The sequence below is a fragment of the Rhea pennata genome, chromosome 26, assembly GCF_028389875.1.
Source record: "Rhea pennata isolate bPtePen1 chromosome 26, bPtePen1.pri, whole genome shotgun sequence".
In the NCBI taxonomy this organism is placed as follows: Eukaryota; Metazoa; Chordata; class Aves; order Rheiformes; family Rheidae; genus Rhea; species Rhea pennata.
In genome coordinates, this window is record NC_084688.1 from 2350749 (window position 1) to 2372581 (window position 21833).

At 62.4% G+C, this 21833-nt stretch overlaps 2 protein-coding genes across 8 annotated transcripts; one reads left to right on the forward strand and one right to left on the reverse strand.

Moving 5' to 3' along the window:
- Positions 1-3871: 3871 nt before the first annotated feature.
- COPZ2 (COPI coat complex subunit zeta 2) lies at positions 3872-5803 on the reverse strand. The gene is made up of 8 exons (XM_062595582.1): positions 5762-5803; positions 5191-5265; positions 4985-5066; positions 4805-4896; positions 4648-4703; positions 4450-4527; positions 4161-4212; positions 3872-4084 (listed from the first exon to the last, which is right to left on the reverse strand). Exons 1-8 carry the CDS (start codon positions 5780-5782, stop codon positions 4010-4012), a joined length of 531 nt encoding a protein of 176 aa, XP_062451566.1. The 5' UTR covers positions 5783-5803; the 3' UTR covers positions 3872-4009.
- A 530-nt stretch (positions 5804-6333) lies between these two features.
- NFE2L1 (NFE2 like bZIP transcription factor 1) lies at positions 6334-20922 on the forward strand. Of its 7 annotated transcripts, none has more exons than XM_062595578.1 (7): positions 6833-6857; positions 10413-10625; positions 11041-11552; positions 16848-17063; positions 17732-17821; positions 18236-18397; positions 18924-20922. In XM_062595578.1, exons 3-7 carry the CDS (start codon positions 11043-11045, stop codon positions 20247-20249), a joined length of 2304 nt encoding a protein of 767 aa, XP_062451562.1. In that variant the 5' UTR covers positions 6833-6857; positions 10413-10625; positions 11041-11042; the 3' UTR covers positions 20250-20922. The 7 variants fall into 7 exon arrangements, with proteins under 7 accessions (XP_062451565.1, XP_062451559.1, XP_062451562.1 ...); XM_062595576.1 differs by lacking the exon at positions 6833-6857 and adding an exon at positions 9765-9839; XM_062595580.1 differs by lacking the exon at positions 6833-6857 and adding an exon at positions 9825-9839 and having other exon boundaries at positions 10486-10625.
- Positions 20923-21833: the final 911 nt, after the last annotated feature.

Consider the following 21833-nt stretch of genomic DNA (forward strand, 5'->3'; position numbering starts at 1 on the left):
ATCCCTCCATCCCTGCACCCTCCGACCCTGCATCCCTCCGTCCCTGCATCCCTCCGTCCCTGCACCCCTCCGTCCCTGCATCCCTCCATCCCTGCATCGCTCCATCCCTGCATCCCTCCGTCCCTGCATCCCTCCATCCCTGCACCCTCCGTCCCTGCATCCCTCCATCCCTGCATCCTCCGTCCCTGCACCCTCCGTCCCTGCACCCCTCCATCCCTGCACCCCTCCATCCCTGCACCCTCCGTCCCTGCATCCCTCCGTCCCTGCATCGCTCCGTCCCTGCACCCCTCCATCCCTGCACCCTCTGTCCCTGCATCCCTCCATCCCTGCATCCCTCCATCCCTGCACCCCTCCGTCCCTGCACCCCTCCGTCCCTGCATCCCTCCATCGCTCCGTCCCTGCATCGCTCCGTCCCTACACCCCTCCGTCCCTGCACCCCTCCGACCCTGCATCCCTCCGTCCCTGCATCCCTCCGTCCCTGCATCCCTCTGTCCCTGCACCCTTCCATCCATCCCTACACTTGTCCATCCTTACATCCCCCTGTCCCTATGTCCCTCCATCCCTGCATCATTCTGTCCTTCCATCCCTGCGTCCCTCAGTCCCTCCACCTGTAAGTCCCTCCATGCCTCCATCCTTCCATCCCTATGCCCCTTCTGTCCCTCCATCCTTCCGTCTTGGCTTTCTTCCATCTCTCCGTCGCTGCATCCCTCTGTCCCTGCATCCCTCCACCACTCTGTCTTTGCGCCCCCTCTATCATCCCTCCGTCCCTGCATCCCTCTGTCCCCGCTCCCTCTGCCCGTCCCTCCCTGCCCTCTCCCGGCTCCCAGCACTGCGGGGAGGAGGCTGAGCCAAACTTTCCGGGCCCCTGGGATGGCAGCAGGGCTGAGCTGGCGCCGCTGCTGCAGCTGGCGCCTGTCCCACTCCCCCTCTCCCCAGCCCCGCTCGCGGAGCCCCCTTGGAAGCGGTCCCTCCGGCTCCGCTTTCCCAGGAGCAGCTGGTGGAAGAGCTCTAAATCTTCCCCTCCAAGCGCTCCGTAACGGCGCGCCAGCTGCCCCGCGGCACCGAGGGATGCCTGTGGCACGGCACCGGGGGCCCCGAGCCGCCGCGGGCCCCGCAGAGCTGGCGGGAGCCCCGCAGTGCCGCAGCTGGAGCCGCCTCTGGCACCCCACGGTGTCACGAGTTGGACAGGTCTCAGGCAGCTCCTTGGTCCACCCGCCAGCTGATCCTGTGCCGGGGACCTGCAAAGCCTGGGTGCGCCCAGGGGGGCTATTGCACGCCCTCATCCCCCTCCCTGCACTCCGGCAGCTCTCTGGGGAGCCGCATGGCCCCAGGGGCGACCTGCTCCCCCAAACCCTCCCCTCCGGGAGGCCCTGGCCCCGCGCCGAGGATGCGGCAGAGGAGCAGCCGGCCTCGGCGGCCAGCCCCAGCCCGGGCCATCCATCACCGGCGACAGCCCGGGGAAAGGCGCAAACGGGCCGCGCTGCCATTAGCGGCCCCGGCGCTTTGCTGCTTCCCTCCCTCCCCCCCCTCCCGTTTTTTCTTTTTTTTTTTTTTTCTTTCCCTTTCTCTTTTCTTCCTCCCCCCTCTCCCCCCCCCCGGCCGGGAGACAAAACCCGGCTGACAAGATGGAGGCCAGGCCATCGATCAAGGCGCCCGCTGGAACCACCTCTCCCCCCGCGCTAATGGAGCCCTCTGCGGGCCCCCCGGCCCCCGCCGCTGCCGGGCTGCCCCGGGCGCGGGACGGCGCGGGCGCAGCGTGCCGCGGGGCAGGGTGCCGTGGGGCAGGGTGCCGTGGGGCAGGCTGGCGAGGGTGCAGTGTGATACGCCCTGCCGTCCCCCGGGGGCGATGCCCCTCTGCCCCCCCCCCCCCATCCCCGTCCCCAGGAGCGTGGTGCCACCTTTGTCCCCGTGCCACCTGGGGGGGGGGCACTGGCTGCCAGCGGGGCCGGCCAGGCCCCTTGGTGCTGCCTTCCTCCTCCTCCTCCTCCTCTTTGTTCTCCTCTCCTGCTTTCCGGGGGTGCCAGACCCCAAGCCGGCACCCAGCTTGGCCAGCCCCGATCCCCCCACGAACCCCCCCCCCCCCCCCCCAGCCGCGGGCCTCTCCGAGGGGACCCAGGCGTCCGGGCTGTGGCAGGTGAGGATGTCCATCACTGTGCAGCCGGGACCACCCGGGGCTGCAGCCCCCCCCCCTCCCCCTTCAACCCCCCCCCCCCGCACCCCAGAGCATTTCGGGCGCAGACAGGGGCCCTGCAGCTCGGGGGCTCCCCACCACCGCAGCGGCAGCCCCCCACCTCCGCAGCCTTTGCAGTGGGTGGTGCCGGGGGGCTTTGCTGCCCCCCCCCCAAGCCACCACTGGCTCCAGGGAGGCTGAGGCAACTGTGGCAAGGCTAGGGGTTGGGGTGGGGGTGTTGTTTGAGGGGAAGGGAGCAGAGTGGGGCAGCCAGGAGCAGTGTGGGGAAGGGGGGGGGCTGTCCCGAGGTGTGTGTGTGGGGGGGGGATTGTCCCAGGGATCCCTGGGGGAGAGCTATAGGTGGAGGGGTCCGGGGTGGGGGGGGGGGGGCCATGGTGGGGAGGGTCCAGAGCTGAGTGTTACTAGGATGAGGGAAATCCCAGGGTGGGACCGGGGGGGGGCTGTGTGTCCCAGAATAGGGGTGTTCCTCACCATGTGGATGGTCTTGGGGGGGGGGGGGGGTCGCCAGGATGGGGAATCCCAAGGTTTTGGGGAGTCCCTAAGGTGGGCAGGGCCCCAGAGCGGGGGGGGGGGGTTTCTAGGGCAAAGGGCTGGTCCAAGATGGTATGGCGGGGGGGGGGGTGTCCCATGCTGGGAGTTGTGGTGGGGGGGTGGTCTGAGGGGAGTTGGGGGGGGTTTCCCCATCCTGGGGTCTCCGGCGGGGGGGGGCCCCGCCGTGCGGAGGGTCCGGGCGCCCCGCGGTCACCGGCGCCCGCCAGCAGGTGGCGCTGCAGGATCGCGAATGGGTGGCCTTGGGCGGGGCGGGGCCAGGACGCCCTAGGGGCGTGGCCAAAGAGTGTCAGCAGCCTTATAAGGGGCGCGTCTCCGCCCCTCGGGGTGGAGCTATGCTAATATTTCCCCTTGTCCTCCCAGGGAGCGGCGAGCAAGAGCCGCGCTCCAGGAGCGGCGTTAGGGAGCGTCGCACAAGAGGCGGCTGCGGCAGCCGGCGGGCGCGGCAAGCAGCCCCCTCGGGTGGTGGTCTGTAATCCCCCCTGCTCCCCCCTGCCCCATGTACTGCCAGGGAGGGGGAATCCCTAGCTTAGGGGGGATCCAGGGTTGAGGGGGTCCCGGGATGGGGAGTCACTGGGCTGGTGCAGCATGAGCAAAGTGGGGCAGATGGTGCCTGCCCCAAGGAGCCTGCAGCACCCATGGGTGCAGGTGCCAGCAGCTGCCCCCAAGCATGGGCACCCGCTGGCAGGTGGCATTTGCGTGCCTGGATGCTGGCACCCCATGGGATTTGCAGGGGGCAATTGCCAGAGAGAGGGATTTGATGCTAAAAATAATAAATGTTGCCTTTGCCACCGAAGGAAACGCCTTGGATTGGGAAAGGCGGCGGCAGCCGGGAGCAGAGCGGATGCACAGCCGCCGCCAAGCCCCGGGATGTGCCCAGGAGCTCGCTGCGGCTGGCAGAGAGAGAGACCAGAGCGACCCGGGGGCTGGATACAGCATCTGCAGCGAGGCTCGTGCCGAAAGCCCCCGGCAGGGCCTGGGGCGGGCGATGGGCTGCCGGGGAGGAGAGCAGGCCCTGGGGCTCAGCCCGGCAGCGCTTTGACTTCAAATCTCTGCAGAACGGGTGTCCCTCCCCAACCCAACCCGCAGGACCAAGGTGCTGGTGCCCCCCCGGGAACGAGCGGCAACGGCTCCTCGATCCTCCTTTATTAGCGCTTCGTTTCTTCCTCGATTTCTTCCTCCTTATTAATGCTGCGGGGGGTGGAAATCCGGCAAGGGGCTTGCAGCGGCGGCGCCGGGCGGTCCGAGGGGGTGAGGACGGGAGCGGGCCTACTCCCTGCGCGCCGAGCTGCCCGCCAGGTAATCCAGCAGGACGAAGCCGTAGGCCGCCGGCTCCGGGGCCGCCTGGGCGGAGAGAGGCAGAGGAGGTCGGAGGAAGGCCGGCGGCGGCGGCGGCGGGGGGCCCGGCGGGCGCGCTCACCCGCAGGCTCAGCCTCTGCACCACTTGCTGCGGGTCGCTCTCCAGGATCACCCTGCGGGCGAGGACGGGGAACCGCGGTCACGCCAGCGACCCTGCCTCAGTTTCCCCTCTGCGTGCAACGCACCCGGCTGCGAGCTACTGCCGGGACGTGCGGATCCACCGCGGGGCAGAGCCGGAGCCGGTCCCGCGCCCGGGGAGCCCCGGATCCCCGCGGCGCTCCCACCTCCTTTTGCTGTTTTATTTTTTTTCCTTCCCCCCCCCTTTTTTTTTTATTTTCCCCGTGACTCACCCGCCATCCACGATCTCATCCACCACCAGGAACGCCCCGTCCATGTTGTCCAGCAGCCGCCGCTTCTCCACCTCCCCGCTGCGGGCGAGCGCGGGGGGCAGCGTCACGCGCCCGCCGCGTGGGGCAGCCCGGACGCCTGGGCCCCCCCATCCTCCTCCTCACCCCCCCCCGACCCCCCCCCAAACTGGCGGTACTCACGGCAGCACACGGCCCAGGGCCTCCAGCAGGCAGCTGAGAACCGCCGCCAGCACGAGCTGCGGGGAGCAGCGTCGGTGGCGGCGGGGGGCCCCGGGGTGGGTGGGTGGGTTTGGGGAGGGGGATGCAGGGGGCTCCCGCCCCGGGGCCGGGGTCTCACCTCGTTCTCCTGGCAGCTGCCCACCACGTAGAAGAAGAGGTCGGCGCTGCTGGCGCAGAGCACGGTGAGGCCCTGCAGGCAGGCGACGTCGCCTGGGGCGGGCAGCCGTCAGCGGAGACCCCCCCCGGCACGCGTCCCCCCCCCCCCGAGCCCCCTCCCCGTGGCCGCCGGCCCGCTCACCGCCCGCGCGCCGCGTGGTGCTGAACACCTTCCTCTCGAAAGCCGCCTGCTCCTTCGCCGACGGGAAGGTGCCGTCGTAATACTGCGGACCGGGGAGCCGCCGTCAGCGCCGGGACCCCAAATGCACCCCCCCAACACACACACACATAGGGGAAACTGAGGCACAGGGCGGGGTGGGGGGGGGGGCACACAGGAGCCGGCTCTACCTTGGCGAGCAGCCGCTGCCCGTCGCCGTCCAGGATGAAAAGCGCCTTGACGGTGTAGAGCGAGGGCTCCCGCGCCTGGGAACAGCCGGGGAGGCAGGGGCGGGGGGGGGGGGGGGCAGGAGAACGGGGGGGCACCGTCCCTCAGCCCCCCCCCCCCACACGCATGCACTGGGGAGGGGGCTCAGCCCTGTGGCGGCTCCAGCCGGACCCACATCCCATTTCCCCCCCCCAACCTTCACCCCCCGCCCAGGGTCCCCCCTGCTCCTTGCCTCTGCCCCCCCCATTTCTTCCCGTTCTCCCTGTTTCCCCTGTTTTTTACCCCTCCACCCGTCTTTCCCCCTTCTCCCTGTTCCTCCCCTTCCCCCCCCCCCATTTTTCTCCAGTTTCCTCTGCTCCCTGCCCCATTTCCCCGTTTCTCCATATTCCTCCCCCTTTTCCACCTGCTTCTCCCCTTTCCCACCGTTTCCCATCCCCCCCCCCCCCCCGGTTTCCCGTCCAGTCCCGCCACACCCACGCAAAGTTCCTGGGAAGTTGCCGTGTCCCCGCTCCCGGCCCCCGCGCCCGGCCGTACCCGCGGCCCCGTGGGCTCCATGGCTCCGCCGCTCCGGGCAGCCCCCGCCGCTGACGTGGCCGCGCTCGGCCCGGCCCGGCCCACTCTGTCCCGCGGCCCCCCTGCGCCCTGCCTCAGCCCCACTGCATTGCCCCCCTGCACCCTGCATTGCCTCCCGCGCCCTGCCTCAGCCCCCCGCACCCTACCTCAGCCCCCTGCATTGCCCCCTGCACCCTTCCTCAGCCACCCTGCCTCAGCCCCATTGCATTGCCCCCTGCACCCCACCTTAACCCCACTGCATTGCCCCCCTGCACCCTGCATTGCCCCCCGCGCCCTGCCTCAGCCCCCTGCACCCTACCTCAGCCCCCTGCATTGCCCCCTGCACCCTGCCTCAGCCCCACTGCATCGACCCCTGCACCCTGCATTGCCCCCCGCACCCTGCCTCAGCCCCCTGCACCCTACCTCAGCCCCCTGCATTGCCCCCCGCACCCTGCCTCAGCCCCCTGCACCCTACCTCAGCCCCCTGCATTGCCCCCTGCACCCTTTCTCAGCCACCCTGCACCCTGCCTCAGCCCCACTGCATCGACCCCTGCACCCTGCATTGCCCCCCGCACCCTGCCTCAGCCCCCCGCACCCTACCTCAGCCCCCCTGCATTGCCCCCTGCACCCTTCCTCAGCCACCCTGCACCCTGCCTCAGCCCCACTGCGTTGCCCCCTGCACCCTTCCTCACCCCCCCGCTCCCCAGCTTAACCCCACTGCATTGCCCCCTGCACCCTGCCTCAGCCCCACTGCACCCTGCCTCAGCCCCATTGCATTGCACCCTGCATTGCCCCCCCTGCACCGTGCCTCAGCCCCACTGCATTATCGCCTCCCCTGCACCCTGCTCTGTCCCACTGCACCCTGCTCCTCCCCCCCACACCCTGCTCTGCCCCACTGCACCCTGCTCTTCCCCCCCCCTGCAACCTGCATTGTCCCCAGTGCACCCCAAACTCCCCTTGCTCCCCTGCCTTGCCCCACTGCACCCTGCCTCATCCCCCCGCAGCACCCCCTTGGCCATGTGCTGTGGGGTGCCCTGGAGCCCAGGACTCCCCACGCGCCCCAAATTGGGGCTTCCAGGTAAGCCTGCGGGGCCAGGAGGGCTCCCCCCGCCCCCCCCCAGCTCTGGGTCCTTTAGCTCGTGGGTGCTGGGGACACCAGGGGGAGGCAAAGGCAGAGTGACAGGAGGGGGGGGTCCTGGCGGTGTGGGGGACCTGCCGTGGGGCTTGGCTGGCGGCTGCTGAGGGGGGGGCTCGTCCCCGGGGCAGCACATGGGCATTGCCGGGGGGGGGGGGGGTCGGCACCTCTCCAGGCACCGTCGCGCGGGGCCCTCTGCCCCGTCGGGGCTGTGGGGAGCCAGGATCCCTTGGGCAGTGATTCCCGGGTCCATGAGCTCCCGGTCGGTGATTCTGGGGTCAGTGACCCCAGGACTGGGCTCCCCTCCCAGGTCTGACTCCGCAGCCCTGGTCTCTGATGTGGGCTGCGTGATCCCGGGCTGAGGACGCGCCTCCATGGCGATCCCGGACTCTGCTGGCCCCCGCTGCGACCAGCAGCGTTTTTCTGTGATTCACCGCTGTTTGCTTTAACCTGCAGGAGCGGTGCTTGGGGGGGGGGGAGGGAGAAGGCTCCGATCCTGCTCCTGCTCCTGGCAGCGAAGCACCGTGGTGCTCCTGGGGTGAGGAGCACACTTCTGCGCCGAAATGCAAGGATTTAGGGCAGGAAGGGGGGCAACAGCAGCCTCCGGTATGACGGTGAGGGTGGGAAGGGTGCAGGAGAGCAGCTGGAGGCCAGCGCGCTGCCTGCCAGCCCGGAGGCGGCCGGTTCTTGCCCCAAGGAACCGAGGCTGGAAATTGCATCGGTTCGATCAACATCCTGGCTCGTGGTGGCTTTTGCCTGCTTGCCTGGGCTGGACTCGGATCCAGGCCTAAAGGCAAAGCAAGTGACCCGTGGTGGGATTCACAGGGGAGCCGGGGGAGGCTCCGCGCAGCCCCTCTCGCCGGTCTGAGAGCGCCGGGGGGGCAGGTCCGTGCCCCCGCGCTCCTTCGCTCCCGCAAAGCGGGGGGGCAGGGAGCGCCCGCAGCGGTTTCCCAGTGCTCAGGTGACCGGGGCGGCTGCCATCCCTCCAAATAGCGCGGGGAGGGGAGGGAAGCTAAAAATAACCCCCATGCGGGGCAGCGTGGCTCCAGTTGCTCTTGGCACCCGCTGCGTCCCTGGGGCGCGGAGGGCTGCGGGCGGCCGTCTCACGAGCTGGGGGAAACGCCGGCCCCGGTGTAAACCGCCGGGATGTCCGGGGCTCCCCCACCTGCCGTTGCCTCGGGCGTTTGGGTAGGATTAAGGGCAAAGCGCTCCTGCACTGGGATCGTCACCCGCGTCCTGCCCGCTGCCGCTCCTGCCCCGATGCAACTGGCTCCGGCACTGCCGCTGCCACTGCTGCTGTTGCCTCACTGCCGTCTGCGGCGCGGCGCGGGCCAGGGCCGCACCCCAGCTCTCGTGGGTGTTCCGTGGCTTGTTTTCCAAAGGAAAATTAGGGAGACAGAGCTGCTGGAGCACAGCGAGCCCGGGATTCTGCAGGGGAAGGGCCAGGAGCTTTCTAACTCCTTCAGCTTTCTGTTATTCTCCCGTTATTTCCCGTGACCCCAAACTGCTCAGTTCGAGGCGCTTCCATGCTGCTCGGCATCCCCTCACTGGCTGTGCTGGTCCTTTTTCCCTGGGATATGTTTATCTCCCTATGGTGTTTCATGCTCAGCCCTGTGGCGCGGGCTGCCCTGGAGCGCTGCCGTTCCCATCCAGAGCCACGCGCTCCCGGCACACGGCTGCACACGGCTGCTCCCGCTTTTGCTCTGGGAAGCCGCCCTGACCCGGGTAATCCAGGCCTGCTCCTGGTTCCCATCATTTGCGGTAGGGAAAGGGCTCCGTTAGTCCCTCTTCAGAGTCCGGAGCGCAGCCACAGAGCTCCCAGCAGGGACTAAACACTTGCTCTTTGCAGCTCTCGCCAGCTGGCAACGCGAGGCATTGCTGCAAGGCCGCAGAGCCTACGCTCATTTTCCACGTTTCTTCGGATGAACTATCGTCCCTGGCACGCTGCTCGTCCCCGCCGGGCTGCGAGTTTCGAGGGCAGCGAAGAGCGTCTGGTTTTGGCAGCGGCGGCTGCTCGGGGCAGCTGCGGCGTTGCAGAAATAGCCGGCAGCGGGGCGGTGCCGCAGGGCCGCCGCCGCCCGCCGCGCCCCGGGCCCGCGGCCCCCGTCTCCCGCGGCCCGCCGCCCGCTCCGCTTGCCGGCGCTCGCGCCACTTGGCGCTCAGTTATTCAGCGTCTCACGGCGCTGCCGCGGGCTCGCGGGACGGCCCGGCCGCTAACCACCCGGCGGGGCGCCGCGGCGGGGCCGGGACGCCACGGCGGGAGGGGGCCGGCGGCCGCGGCCTCCCCTCCCTCGCCGCGCGGCTGAGCCGAAAGCGCGCGTCGAGTAACGGCGTTGATGAGCCCGGGCGAGGGGTGGAGATGGCGGCGCCGCCATGGCCGCCCCGGGCCCGCCGCGAGGCCTCGCGCCTAGGGGCGCCGGGCGCCATGGCAACGGCCCCGGGGCGGGGCCCTGCGCTGCGGGGATTGGTGCGCGCGGCTGCCACTCGAGCGCCGGCTCCTGCGCTCTGCTCCATTGGCCGCTACCGCTGCCGCTCGGCGGAGGCGTCGCGTTCCATTGGGCGCGCGCCTTGTCACTCAAGCGGTGCGGTGCGGGAGGGGGCGGGCGAGCGGCCTCGCTTCTCCTCTCCGGGCGTCGCGCGGGGGCCTCGCGGGAGACCAGGGGGAGGGAGCAGCGGCTCTGGCTGCGCCCCCATTGGCTCGCCGGGCCGTCCATCGGGGGCCGCGACGAGGGGGTGGGAGCAACACCTCCCCGCGGCCGGCCATTGGTCCGGCGCGTTGTCCCGCCTCCTCCTTCCAGGCGCCGATTGGCGGGAGGCGCCGCGCGAGGCGGGCGGGGTGGCGGCGGTTGTGGCCGGGCGGGGAGCGGGGCCGGCCGCCGGCGGCAGCGGGGCCCGGAGCCGGCAGCGGGCGGCGGCGGAGAGCGGGTAGCGGCGGGCGGCGGCGGCGCTGCGGGGTGGCGGGGCCGGGCTGAGGGGCGGGGGCGGCGCTGAGGGGCGGGGTGGGGGGGAGGGGAGGCGCTGAGGGGACGATAAGGCCTCGCGCGGGGGGGGGGGGGGGGGGGGGCGGGTCACGAGGAGCTGGGGGGGGTCTTAAAGGGGCCGCGGCGATGTAGAAGGCTCTTAAAGGGACCGCGGGGTGGGGAGCGGCCGTGCCCTCAGTCTCGCCGCCCGTGGGGGGCTCCAGGTGGGTGTTACGGTGCCGAACTGGGCCGAGGAGGGAGAGGGAGCCGGGGCTGGATGCCTCCGGAGAGGGGAAGTTGACGCGCCAGGCTAAGAATAGCTCAGGGAGGGGAAGCGTGGACAATGCTGTCGCGAAAGGTAACCTTTGTTTGGCGTGTTTCTCTATCGGTGTTTTGCCAGGAAATCAGCCTCCCAGCGAGATTAGCTCGGCTCCTCGGCAGGCTGTGTGTGGCGAAACGGTGTAGTAGGTGTGTGTGCAGTGCTTAGGGTGGTGCCTGGTCAGCGTGTTACCACCTTCGTGCTCTGGTTGTATTTCAGCTTCTGATGAAATTGCAGTCAGAAGTGGAGGAGTCTTTGAACCTTTCCTTGATCAGTACCTTTGGCTCGTAAGGGCTCTGTCAAGAAGCGTCTCAGACCAGGAGGAGGAAAGAAGGAGAAAGCAGTCGGCTGTCGGAGAGCACACCCTGTCCTGGAGTGGGGTGAGGATTTGGGAAGGCTAGAGGAAGTTGCTGTATGTGGACTTTTTGGACAGTAAGTCACATGGATTTTTATGTAGCTGTATGAGCAGTGTTATAAAACAGTTATGGTTCAGAAGAGGAGGAAAGGGCACTGGAGGGTGGAGGTTTTCCTTGGGGGTATGGTTTGTTGTTTCTTGAGATTTAAATCTTTAATTGGACTCTGCTGGCCAGCTTCTGGTGTATGAGGAGTTTTAAAAGAAAAACAAAATCGTCCTGAATGCAGAGTTTTGAACGTTCTTTAGACTTTTATCTTGTTGTTTTGTGACAACCTTAACTCCTAAATCTTTGCTTTATTTTGCTTGCTTAAAAGTGGGACAGAGGAAAGACAAACCCAACCAACCTGTTGTGTGGAGAATTAACTGAACTTTTTTTAAAAAACAAAAAAACAAAAAAACCCCTTCCACCTGTTTTCTTCTTTCCTTCTTCAGAAATGCTTTCTCTGAAGAAATACTTCACTGAAGGCCTCATCCAGTTCACCATTTTGCTCAGCTTGATAGGCGTTCGTGTGGACGTGGACACCTACCTGAACTCACAGCTCCCCCCTCTAAGAGAAATCATTCTCGGCCAGAGCTCTGCTTACACTCAGACCCAGTTTCACAATCTGCGCAACACCTTGGATGGGTATGGCATCCATCCAAAAAGCGTAGACCTGGACTATTATTTCACAGCTCGCAGGCTCCTCAATCAGGTGAGGGCGCTGGACAGGTTTCAAGTGCCCTCCACTGAAGTCAACGCCTGGTTGGTACACAGAGACCCTGAGGGCTCTGTGTCCGGTACCCAGCCCAGTGCCGGCATCGCCCTCGAGAACGGCAGCGGCCTGCAGGATGGGGCCAGTGCTGACAATGGTGTGAGGGAGAGTGGAGCCGAGCAGGGATTTGGTGAAGAGCTGGAAGACTTGGGAGCGGTGGCACCTCCAGTGAACGGAGACCTGACCAAAGAGGTAGGCAGTGCCTTCTTCTCTGTAAGATGTGTGTGTCAGGAAAGAAACAGAGCCCTATGAGGGCTCAGGGAGTAGTCTGGCTCTTGTGTGTTTGGTATCCATCAAAGCTTGTTAAAGTGAGCAAGACTTTGTACGTTGTGTGTGCTTAGCACTTAGGAAAAGTGGGACCCTGTTTGTGAGTGGCATGGCACTGAGTTGAGCTTTAGCTTTTTTAAAATTTTTACTTGTTTTATTTTTGTTCTGAAAGTAATAGTGAGAGGGAGTGAAAGGGTTGAGATTAGTATTTTAACCTATGCCTGTAGCTTTGTGTTGTGAAACCGATAACACTGGGAAATAAACAGGAGCATTGGGTAACATCCCAGGTGTTGAAGGATTGGTTGGGTTACTTGCTACTGGAGTTCATCCAGTTGATGTTTATTGCTTGGGTTTTCATCAGAGAGGGGTGGGAAGAGGTGAACTGGAAAGTGGTTTATTTTTCTGTATGAGCATAACCTTTCAGATGCTGTGATGCAATCAAATTCTGGCCCCCAGTAGCTGCTGCTCTCTTTCCTTTTTGGCATTGGTTTCTTTGTCAGGGCATGTTCAGCCTCAACATCTCCCTGGCCACGTTGTGTTGATGTTAGTGCTGAATTGCAGTGTTAGGTGCTTTTAGTGCTGCTGTTGTTTCTCATAAATTGTTCAGGTCTGAGCTCAGACAAGCTGCTAAGGAGGCTGGGCATGGAAGGAGCTGAATTTGACTCCTGTGATCCCCTCTCCTGTAATGAAGTTTAGGGGTGGCTCTTCGGAGCCAGGAGGTGGAGAACTTTGCAGGCAGCTGTTACGGATGGCTTGAGCTTTTGTCATGTGGCTTCTGCACAACAGCAGGCAGGAAATCGTGTAAAGAAGGTGAGAGGAACGTGTTCATGTAGGAGGGACAGCGGTGACGGTTGTTTCAGATTTAGTATTTACCGAGTTAGGGCTGATGCTGTAGGAAGCGTGGATGGTGCCTAGGTTGTACTTGTGGGAAGCCTTGCCCTGTCTGCTAGGATCTCCTAGCTCCAGAGAGGAGGAGCACGCTGGCAGTGTTGAGTCTACGGAACTGAGTGTTAAAGCCCCCTTTCTGCCTGCAGCCAGCACTGTGTGTGACCTTGGGTGCCTCTGTAAGAGGAGCTTCTGTAGGAGGATCTCAAAACACCACACTAATGTTCACAAATTTAGCTTCTTCCCTGCCCAGTGAGAGAGGTAATTCACTGTTTTGGGAGTGGGGAAGAATTTGATGAAATGCTTTGTCCAAGGTTATACGCAGCCTGTGGAAGACTTAGTTATTTTTCCCCTCTGCCTTGTATTCTAGGCTGAGGATGTTGAGTGTGGAGAACCTTGGAAAATATGACATACACCGCTTCCACTGGGCAGGTGTTTTAGAGGAATCAAGATTTTATAGATTTTATAGGAAACTCTGTTGCAGATTTGAATGGTAATAGGTCAATAACTGCTGTTTTGCAGAGGCCTGTTTATCTGTATCTTTAAAATACAGTCATGCATTAAATATCATTCTTACTGCAAGAGGCCCATATGCAGGATGCAGTGACCCTGCAACAAACCTGGCCAGCTCAGACTGGATTTGCTGGGAGTGAAACTCCTGGATAATCTAGGTTATGCCATGTGGAAAGCACGCTTGTCCATACTGCAGTTTCGGTCCAGTTGCTCCTTTAGGGAAGGGTGGGGAAATCTTCATTTGTACCTTTTTCGATCTGCTTGTTCAAGTGTCCATGTTCTTCAATCCCACTCTGCCCTCTTGAGTTTCTTTTTCTTTTCTGTCTTTCCTGCAAACTCCTGGCTTGGACAAGAGGGGAGAGGGTATTTTTAATTGCACCTGCTCGGTGTGCTGTGATCACTTGGAGCACAGCACCTTTTTCATTCCTCCGTGAGGCACTGAGTGCCAGGAAATCCTGTCTGCCAACCCCGCCTCCGAGTGCACATGCACGTCACATCGCCCGGTGCTCCCCCGGGGCCAGCAAGACTGTACTTGCTGCTGATGTGACGCTTCAAAGCATGCAGTCCTATTTCAAAGCATCGCCTAAGTGATATTTTTTCATCTTTGTCTGGAACCTTGACTCCCTGCTCGCTCATTTGGCTAGTAAACGCTAAGCAGCTACAGGGCCTTTCCACCAGGAATATTTTGTGCTATGCAGCTCCCAGCAGATGCAGCCTCTGGAGCGCACCTGCAGGGCTGGATTTTTCCCGGTGTTCAATAGGTAGCAGACGGGGAGATGATGATATACAGATGGCTTTAGGATAGGGGTATAAATTTTTCCATCACTTCTCCTGGCACTTAAAATGTTGCAACACTATTCAGGTCATGTGGGCCAAACACGACCTTGCTCTTGGAATAAGTCTGTATTTTAGAAGCTAGAACTTACCCTTGGGTACAATGCAGGGTTCTTGCAAGCTTTGCAGCTCAGACAGGGATTGGAAAAGGGTTCTGCCTGAGAGCTTGAGGGTCATCCCGAAAAGCAATTTATTTTTTTTCCTTGGGATATCTACTTCTGCTTGTCATGGTGCTTTGGATAAAGCAAAAAGGATATATTTTTTTTAATCCCAAATTATTTGGGTATTTTCTCTGCAGCACTGGGGAAGGGGGGAGGAATTGTTGTCCTCTTTGGAAAGACTGGTCGTGTAGCGTTTCCACAACAGGAGGATAAAAATACATGGCAGGGAAACATATGATGAACTGTTGGTGCTCAGGATTATCCCAGTATGACAAAGCTTCCCTCCAGCCAGTGCTCTGGTAACAGAGCATTAGCACAGGGATAAGATCTCCTTTCACTTGGCTGTGCCCTCCTGTAACAGTCTTGTTTACAGTCAGTTCCTAGGGGCAGTGAGCAGATAGAGTGACCGACCCAGGACGTGCTGTTTCTATTAAGGTTTAAAGCAAGGGGGGGTAGTAAGATTTCTGCCTAAACTTCCTCAGCTCAGATAAGTGAGAGAGTATCTTTGTCAGTTGACTGGAGTAATTTGTAGGTTTAACTGGGCATTTTTTTTTCCTTATAGCTTAGTTTTCCCATTTGAGACGTGGCATTGAAACAAGGGAATGAACCAAGGTCATTCTGGCCTTCCTTTTAACTGCCGAGATAATGTTTCCTCCTTAGGGTTTATATCTACAGCTCTTCTGAAGCTCTTTTAACAAGACTTCCTTCTTTGAAGAGTTGCTTGGCAGTAAAATGGGTGTAAGATGTCCCCCACCCTCCTGTGCTTTGATATCTGCTGGGGAGAAGGAAGCACATTGCACGGCCAAGTCTTTCATGCGGATGGCGTGGGGCGGGGGCTGGTGTCTTGCCCAGCCCCAGGGAGAAAGTCGGACACGGGTGCCGAGCGCTAGCCCTGCACACGAGGCTGCACGTGGCACCTCGGGTGCTTCCCGGGGGGCTCCCGGGTGGGGAGCAGGAAGGAAGAGGAGCCCTGTCTTCGCCCGCCGTCCCGAGCCGGGTCCCGCGCCGAGCTTGCGGGCTGCCTCGGGGGAGGAGGCTGCAGGTGCCGGACCTTTTCCGGGGAGCTTTGCACGCACCAGACACGAGCCTCTAGGCGTTGCGGGACGCCAGGGACCCGGACAAGGGCGACCGAACGGCTGACGGGCTCGGGGGCGGGAGGCCGGGCCCGCCGGGGGCCTCGCTGCCGCCCGGCGCGTAGCGCTGCGGGAGGCGCCGCGGCCCCTTCCCTGCTGGGGGGCGCTCCGCGAGCCGCGGCAGCCCCGCGGGCGGGGACCGCAGGGGCCGAGCCCGCGGCTGGGCCTGGCCTGGTTTCGGCGGGGCGCTGCGGGGCGGCCGCGCCGCGCTGCGCTGCGCTGCGCTGCGCCACGGCGGCGGCGGCGGGGGCGCGGCCCTGCGGGGCGGCGCGGGCCGGGCCGGCGCGGGGGGGAAGGAGAGGGAGAGCAGCCACCGCGGCCTCCTATTGGCCAGAGCGGCGGCCCCCGGCGGCGGCGATTGGGCGCGGGGCGGCGGGGAGCGGCGGCCCATTGGCGGCGGCGGCGGCGGGGGGCGTGGCCGGGCGGCCGCCGCATCCCCGGCGGTGCCCCGTGGGCGGGGATTGGCCGGCGCCGCAGCCTAGGTAACGGGCGGGGGAGGGGAGGGCGGGGCCGCGCCGCAGCCCGGCCCGGGCCCGGCGTGGGGACGGGGCGGGGCGGGGCGGCCGCGCGGGGAGGGGCGGGGCGGGGGCGCCGCCGCCGCAGCCGCGCGGGGAGGGAGGGGGCGCGGGCGGCTCCCGCCGCCGCCGCCGCCGCAGCGGGGCCGCGGGCACCTGTGGCCGGGGGGGCGGAGAGGCGGCGGAGCCCGGGCGGCGATGCGTGCGCGGCGCCGCGCCCCGGCCAGCCGCCCCCCCTGGGGACCATGATCGGCGCTCGCCGCGGCCCGGGCGGCAGCTGGGGACATGAGAAAGGTACCGGCGGCGGTGGCGGCAGCGCGGCGGGGAGGGGGGGTCTCCGGTGCTGCGGGGATGCCGCCCGCCGCGCTGCGGGAGCAGCCGCGCCGGCTCCCCGCTGGGGCGGCTGCCGCGAGCAGCGCCCGCGGTGTGCGGGCTGCGGCGGGCCGCCGAGGGGGCAGCGGCGCGGGTGGGGGGTGGCTCCCCGCGGGGAGCCCTGGGCGCGGGCGCGGCGGGGCGCCGCGGGCAGCCCGGCGGCAGCTCAAGTTGCATCAGGTGGCTGGAAATGCGGGGTTTTTCCTCCTGGCGCACTCCACCCCTTTATGCAAATGGCAGGAATGGCACCACAGGCTGATGCAAGCTGGCCACGGCGCAGCCACCGCCACGGCGCAGCCACCGCCACGACATTGGCCCAGCCGGCAGCCTCCGGCCTCCTCTCCCTGCGCCGCGAGGCCATGGAGAGCAGGGAGGGGACGGCCCGAGTTGCTTCCCATGGAGTTCCCGTCCTCCCTCCCACCCGGCTCTTCCGCAGAGCTGCTGTCGGAGACCTAGCAAGGCAGAGCGACCAGAGGCTGTTATGGAAAGGCGGCACAGACACTGCACCGCGTGCGCACCGGGGCTGAAGGAATGGTGTGCCTAGTGCGGGGTGCCGGGAAAGTGGCGCCGGGGGGAAGAGCCGAGGGGCCTCGAAGCACGCCGCGGCCCGGGAGCTGCCGCGGGAGAGCGGGGTAGAGCGAGGCCCATGCTGGGCTGGCTGGAGGTGCCGGCCCTCGGGGAGGAGGCCGCAGTGCTGCAGGAGGAGAGGATGTCCCTTGGGGAGGGGCAGGGGGGAGCAGCCTCTCTCCTTGGCGGGGTGGGTGGGGACCCTGCCGAGTGCTGAAGAAAATCTTGTCTGTCTTGCAGGACATCGATTTGATTGACATCCTGTGGAGACAGGATATTGATCTCGGCGCTGGGCGAGAGATTTTTGACTACAGCCACCGTCAGAAAGAGAGCGAAGTGGACAAAGAACTGAGTGATGGGAGGGAGCGTGGGGACAGCTGGAGGAGCGGAGGGAATGAGATCTTGGATAGAAACCTACTAGTTGATGGAGAGACCGGGGAGAGTTTCCCTGCGCAGGTAACACCCCTGAGGAGGTCTGGCTGGTGTCTGTGCCTGTCCTTCGTGGCAATGCAGTGTTCTGAGGTCTGCGCGCCTGCCGCGAGAGCAGGGAAGGCGAGGGGCCCTCCAGCCAGCTGTCGGCACGAGTGGCATTGAGCGTGACTTTCACTGGGGATCTGCTGAGCCGTAGGATAAGGGTTGCCTGGGTGGACAAGAGGATTTGATGCCGGAAAGCGCAGTCTGCCTGCCAGGCCAGAGGGCTGCAGCGAGGTAGACAGGGTAACAGCCATGTCACTGTCGGCACCGTGCTAGGATGTCAGCTCTGTTCCACAGTGCGGTTTGGGAATGAGAGTTGCTGGTTCTTACTCTGCCTTTAGGTTGTCTGGCAAAGCAGTTGGGAGTGTGGAGCAGCGTAGGTAGGAGCAGAATCCCTTGCAGCCTGTAGCAGAGTCCTCGCGCTGGCGGTAGGTGAGACTCGCTCGGAGCAGAGGGCGTACATTTCTGTCCCTGTCGTGCTTAGGGGCAGCTCTGACGTTCTCCAGAGCAGAAGGATGGAGTCTGTGAAGCACTGGGTGGGGCCTCTGGCTCTTTTTTGGATGCGCTGTAATAAAGCCCTGCTGTAGGAGCTTGTTTTTCATTACCACCTCCGTAATCCTGGGGCTATGATTGCTTGTGTTTTGCATCAGGTGCCTGGTGTGGAGGATCAGACAGCCCTGTCCCTGGAGGAGTGCCTTAGGCTCCTGGAGGCCACCTTCCCTTTCGGCGAGAATTCGGAGGTGAGTAGAAGTGGCTGCAGAAGGGGGGCAACTGCAGCTTGCCTGTGGGTGGTGGGTGAGATGGATCTCGAGCCAGGGACAGCTCTCGTTAGTGCACTGGGATTTTGGTGCCTTTTGTACCCCTAACTGAGACCACAGAACTGGCAGTAAATTGGGTTAGTCTGTTTAAGGAGGCTCCAGGCATCATGCCTGCGAAACTAGTGTGGGGGGAGGGGGAGTGGTCACAATTAATTAAAGACTTCTGGCTTTGCTTCTAATTAGTTCAGAGTGAACTGTGGAGGAATAACTGCAACCAGTTTGCTTTGAACAAAGGAGAAGTAATTGCCTGCGTGGAGGTGGAAGGGCATTCCGGGGATTGCTGCCTTCCTGGCTGTGGCTGATCAGCCGGGGACTGACTCTGCCTCACGTGGTTAGTTTCCAGCTGCAGATGTCTCCACCCTAAGCGAAGCTGTGCCTAGCGAGAGCAGGTCTGCGGGCATCCAGAACGGCCTGCTCTCGCCTCTCCTCGCAGAGACTGAATCCCCGTTCGATCTGGAGCAGCAGTGGCAGGACCTCATGTCTATAATGGAAATGCAGGTTAGCGCTTGCGGGCCCCCTTGCTCCCTGTTCTCTTCCCAGGCGGTGCCTGGATCGGGACCGCGGATGTGGAGGCTGCTGGGAGGTGGGACTGCATCTCTGATGAGATGGCTGGCACCAGTCGAGGCAGGGAACTCGAAGGGTGTTCGTGGGAAAACGTTTGCCCTTCCAAGCACAAACTGCTTTTCAGTTGAATGTACAGTAGATCTAATGGCTATTCCAAGCACCTGATTTTTGGAGAAGCACGGTTTGGGGGTTGTAACAGCTGCTCCGTTCTTCGTCCCATCCTGTGCGATAACACTGTGTTGCCTGTGTCGCGACTGCTGTTGCTGGCAGAGTCTTAAATCTTCCGCAGCTGACAAATGCTGCAGGGGCCACTGGAGCTGGCTCCTTCCATGGGATCTACGGGCATTGTCCTTCCTCTTTTTGGCACGTACTGGTGGTGGCTGAAATGTGCAAAGGGGACTGGAAAAAAAGCAGGACTTGAGTGCAGCTAATTTACTGAACTGTTTCGAATCTCTTCCAGGCTATGGAAGTGAACAACACAACCACTGAAACCCTGTACAACAGTACCGGCGGAGACCTGCTGACTTCTAACTACAGCCTTGCGCCAAACACTCCCATCAATCAGAATGTCAGCCTGCATCAGGCCTCTCTGGGTAGCTGCACACAGGACTTCTCCCTCTTCAGCTCGGAAATCGAAAGCCCCTCCATGGCTGGCAGCTCAGCCCTGCTTCAGTTGGCTCCAGACAACTCCACTGGCCTCAACACAACCTTCGGCTCTACCAACTTGAGTGGCATCTTCTTTCCTCCGCAGTTGAATAGCACAGTCAACGAGACAGCTGGCCCCGAGCTGCCAGACCCACTGGGCGGTCTTCTAGACGAAGCCATGCTTGATGAGATCAGCTTGATGGACTTGGCTATTGAAGAAGGTTTCAACCCAGTGCAGGCCTCTCAGCTGGAAGAAGAGTTTGATTCTGACTCAGGTCTCTCTCTGGATTCTAGTCACAGTCCTGCTTCTCTCAGTAGCTCAGAAGCCTCCTCCTCTTCCTCCTCCTCCTCTTCTTCCTCTTCCTCCTCCTCGTTTTCTGAGGAAGGAGCTGTTGGCTACAGCTCAGACTCTGAAAACGTGGACTTTGAAGAAACGGAAGGGGCAGTTGGATACCAGCCAGAGTACAGCAAATTCTGCCGCATGAGCTATCAGGACCCATCACAGTTACATTACTTGCCTTACCTGGAGCATGTTGGCCACAACCACACCTATAACATGGCACCGGGGACTCTGGATCCCGAGGAGCCCAAACTGCCCAACATCGGGAAGAAAAGCAGCAAGGAGAAGCCGTCCGAGTTTCTGGACAAGCAGATGAGCAGGGATGAGCATCGAGCCAGAGCCATGAAAATCCCTTTCACCAACGACAAGATCATTAACCTGCCTGTGGAGGAGTTCAACGAACTTCTCTCCAAGTACCAGCTCAGCGAGGCGCAGCTGAGCCTGATCCGGGACATCAGGAGACGAGGCAAGAACAAGATGGCTGCCCAGAACTGCCGCAAGAGGAAACTGGACACCATCCTGAACTTGGAACGGGATGTAGAGGACTTGCAGAGGGACAAGTCCAAACTGCTCAGGGAGAAAGTGGAATTTCTCAAGTCTATCCGCCAGATGAAGCAAAAGGTGCAGAACCTCTACCAGGAAGTGTTCGGTCGTCTGCGGGATGAGAACGGCCAACCTTACTCTCCAAATCAGTATGCCCTACAGTATGCCAGCGACGGCAGTGTTATTTTGATACCTCGCACCTTGGCTGACCAGCAGGCCAGGCGGCAGGAGAGGAAACAGAAAGACAGGAGGAAGTGAGGCAAGCGGGAGGAGCGGGAAACTCACTAAAGTTAGAACTGGAGAAGGGCTGAGCCTGGAAGTACTTAGAGGAACTTTCATGCCTTCTTATCCAATATATCTTCTCAAACATGACTGCTGCCGGTCAGTGTACAGGAAGAGACTGGTGCACTTGGAGGGTGCGGGACCTGCACATTGCGTTTCTGATGGCTCCCTGCAGGGAAAGACTGGGGAGGAATGGACAGTGCACTGGCGAGCCCAGCGCCTTCTACAACCTGGAATCCTTTGAGCGCAGGAAAATAAGCTGGCATCACTGGTGGTGAGAATTGGCAGAGGTGGAAAAACTACTGTTAGGAACTGGCTTTAAATAAGAAAAGAGATTTAAGCAAACGAACTTAAAACAAGTTATAGGAGAGACGTTTTTCTGAACTTCCAAAGTTCTGTGATTTCAGGTAGTTGTGTTTTTTTTTTTTTTTTTTTTTTTTCTCGAACCAATTTTGACATCGGTGTGTGTGATTCAATCTGATTTAATTCCAGATTAACCAACATCCCTTCCTAGATCAGACCAGTGCACACATGGAAACACAAGTGGTGTGACTTTCATTAATCCTTTCCAGTCTGCGCACTCCTAGATGGGGCTAGCGGGAGAACCATTACTGTATGCCTGGAGGAGCGGTGCAGCCTTCTTGGGGGGGCGGGGGGGGGCTTGGCTAGAGCTGTAGGATTTCTGGGGGAGGGGGGAGGGGGGGGGCGGCGCTGGAAAGGGTTAACAGAACCAACGCGCTACGCATCCCCCACCAACCTCACAGAGCATGTCACTGCCGCCGCGCCAGCGCCGTGCTGGGCGCTGGGACGCTGAGATGCGTTAGATGAGAAGGCACGCAGCCGCCTGCATGCAAACGCTGCCTTCTCCCACGGACTGGCTGAGGAACCGCTTGGGGGGACACGGGGAGGGGCGGGCGCCAGCACCCCCGCAGCCGGCTCACTGGTGGGGAGCCGGCTGCTGGGGGGAGGCGGGGGGCCGGAGCGCCCCAGGGCGTGGGGTTGGGGAGTGGCAATTCCAGTCGGCGTAGAGCACAACGGGAGCGGAGGGTTCCTACCCCGGGACATGGGCTTGTCACTTATAGAACTAGACATCTGTTAGGATTCCTGTTTCTTAACCGCGCTTTGATTTTTAGGGCTTCAGCCCTGTTTTCCCTATAGGGTCTAGAGTGCTTGTGTTGAGTAAAAGGGAGAAGCCCAAATGTTCAAAGCTGCTAAATGTTCTCTTTGCCATAAAGATTCAGTGTAACCGTGTGATCACATTATAGGATTCTCTTCTGTCCCTAGGTGTTGGTCTGACTTCCTTTAAGGAGGGGGGTGGGGGTAGTGCCTTGATCACTGTTGGTCTCCGAGACGGAGACAATCCTAGAAGCTGTATTTACAATATAGCACAGCTGGGAGTGTACTGACTTTACCAGCAACTGAAAAAGCTTAAAATGGCTTTCCTAGCCCGTCCTGTGCATGTGATAAGGGGTGAGGGCAGAGCACTGTGGGGAAACCAGCGCATCTGCGGAAAGACTTGGGGTGGTGACTTAAGGGAAGGAAACCTTGTAATGCAAGAGG

Coding starts and splice junctions, on each gene's coding strand:
- NFE2L1 (XM_062595575.1), top strand. CDS start 6,797: ATGTGCTGTGGGGTGCCCTGGAGCCCAGGACTCCCCACGCGCCCCAAA. Junction 6,858..11,040: donor CCCCAAATTGGGGCTTCCAG/GTAAGCCTGCGG, acceptor TTCCTTCTTCAG/AAATGCTTTCTCTGAAGAAA. Junction 11,553..16,847: donor ACGGAGACCTGACCAAAGAG/GTAGGCAGTGCC, acceptor TCTGTCTTGCAG/GACATCGATTTGATTGACAT.
- COPZ2 (XM_062595582.1), bottom strand. CDS start 5,782: ATGGAGCCCACGGGGCCGCGG. Junction 5,266..5,761: donor TGGAGCCCACGGGGCCGCGG/GTACGGCCGGGC, acceptor GGCTGTTCCCAG/GCGCGGGAGCCCTCGCTCTA. Junction 4,528..4,647: donor GCCCTGGGCCGTGTGCTGCC/GTGAGTACCGCC, acceptor GCTCGCCCGCAG/CGGGGAGGTGGAGAAGCGGC.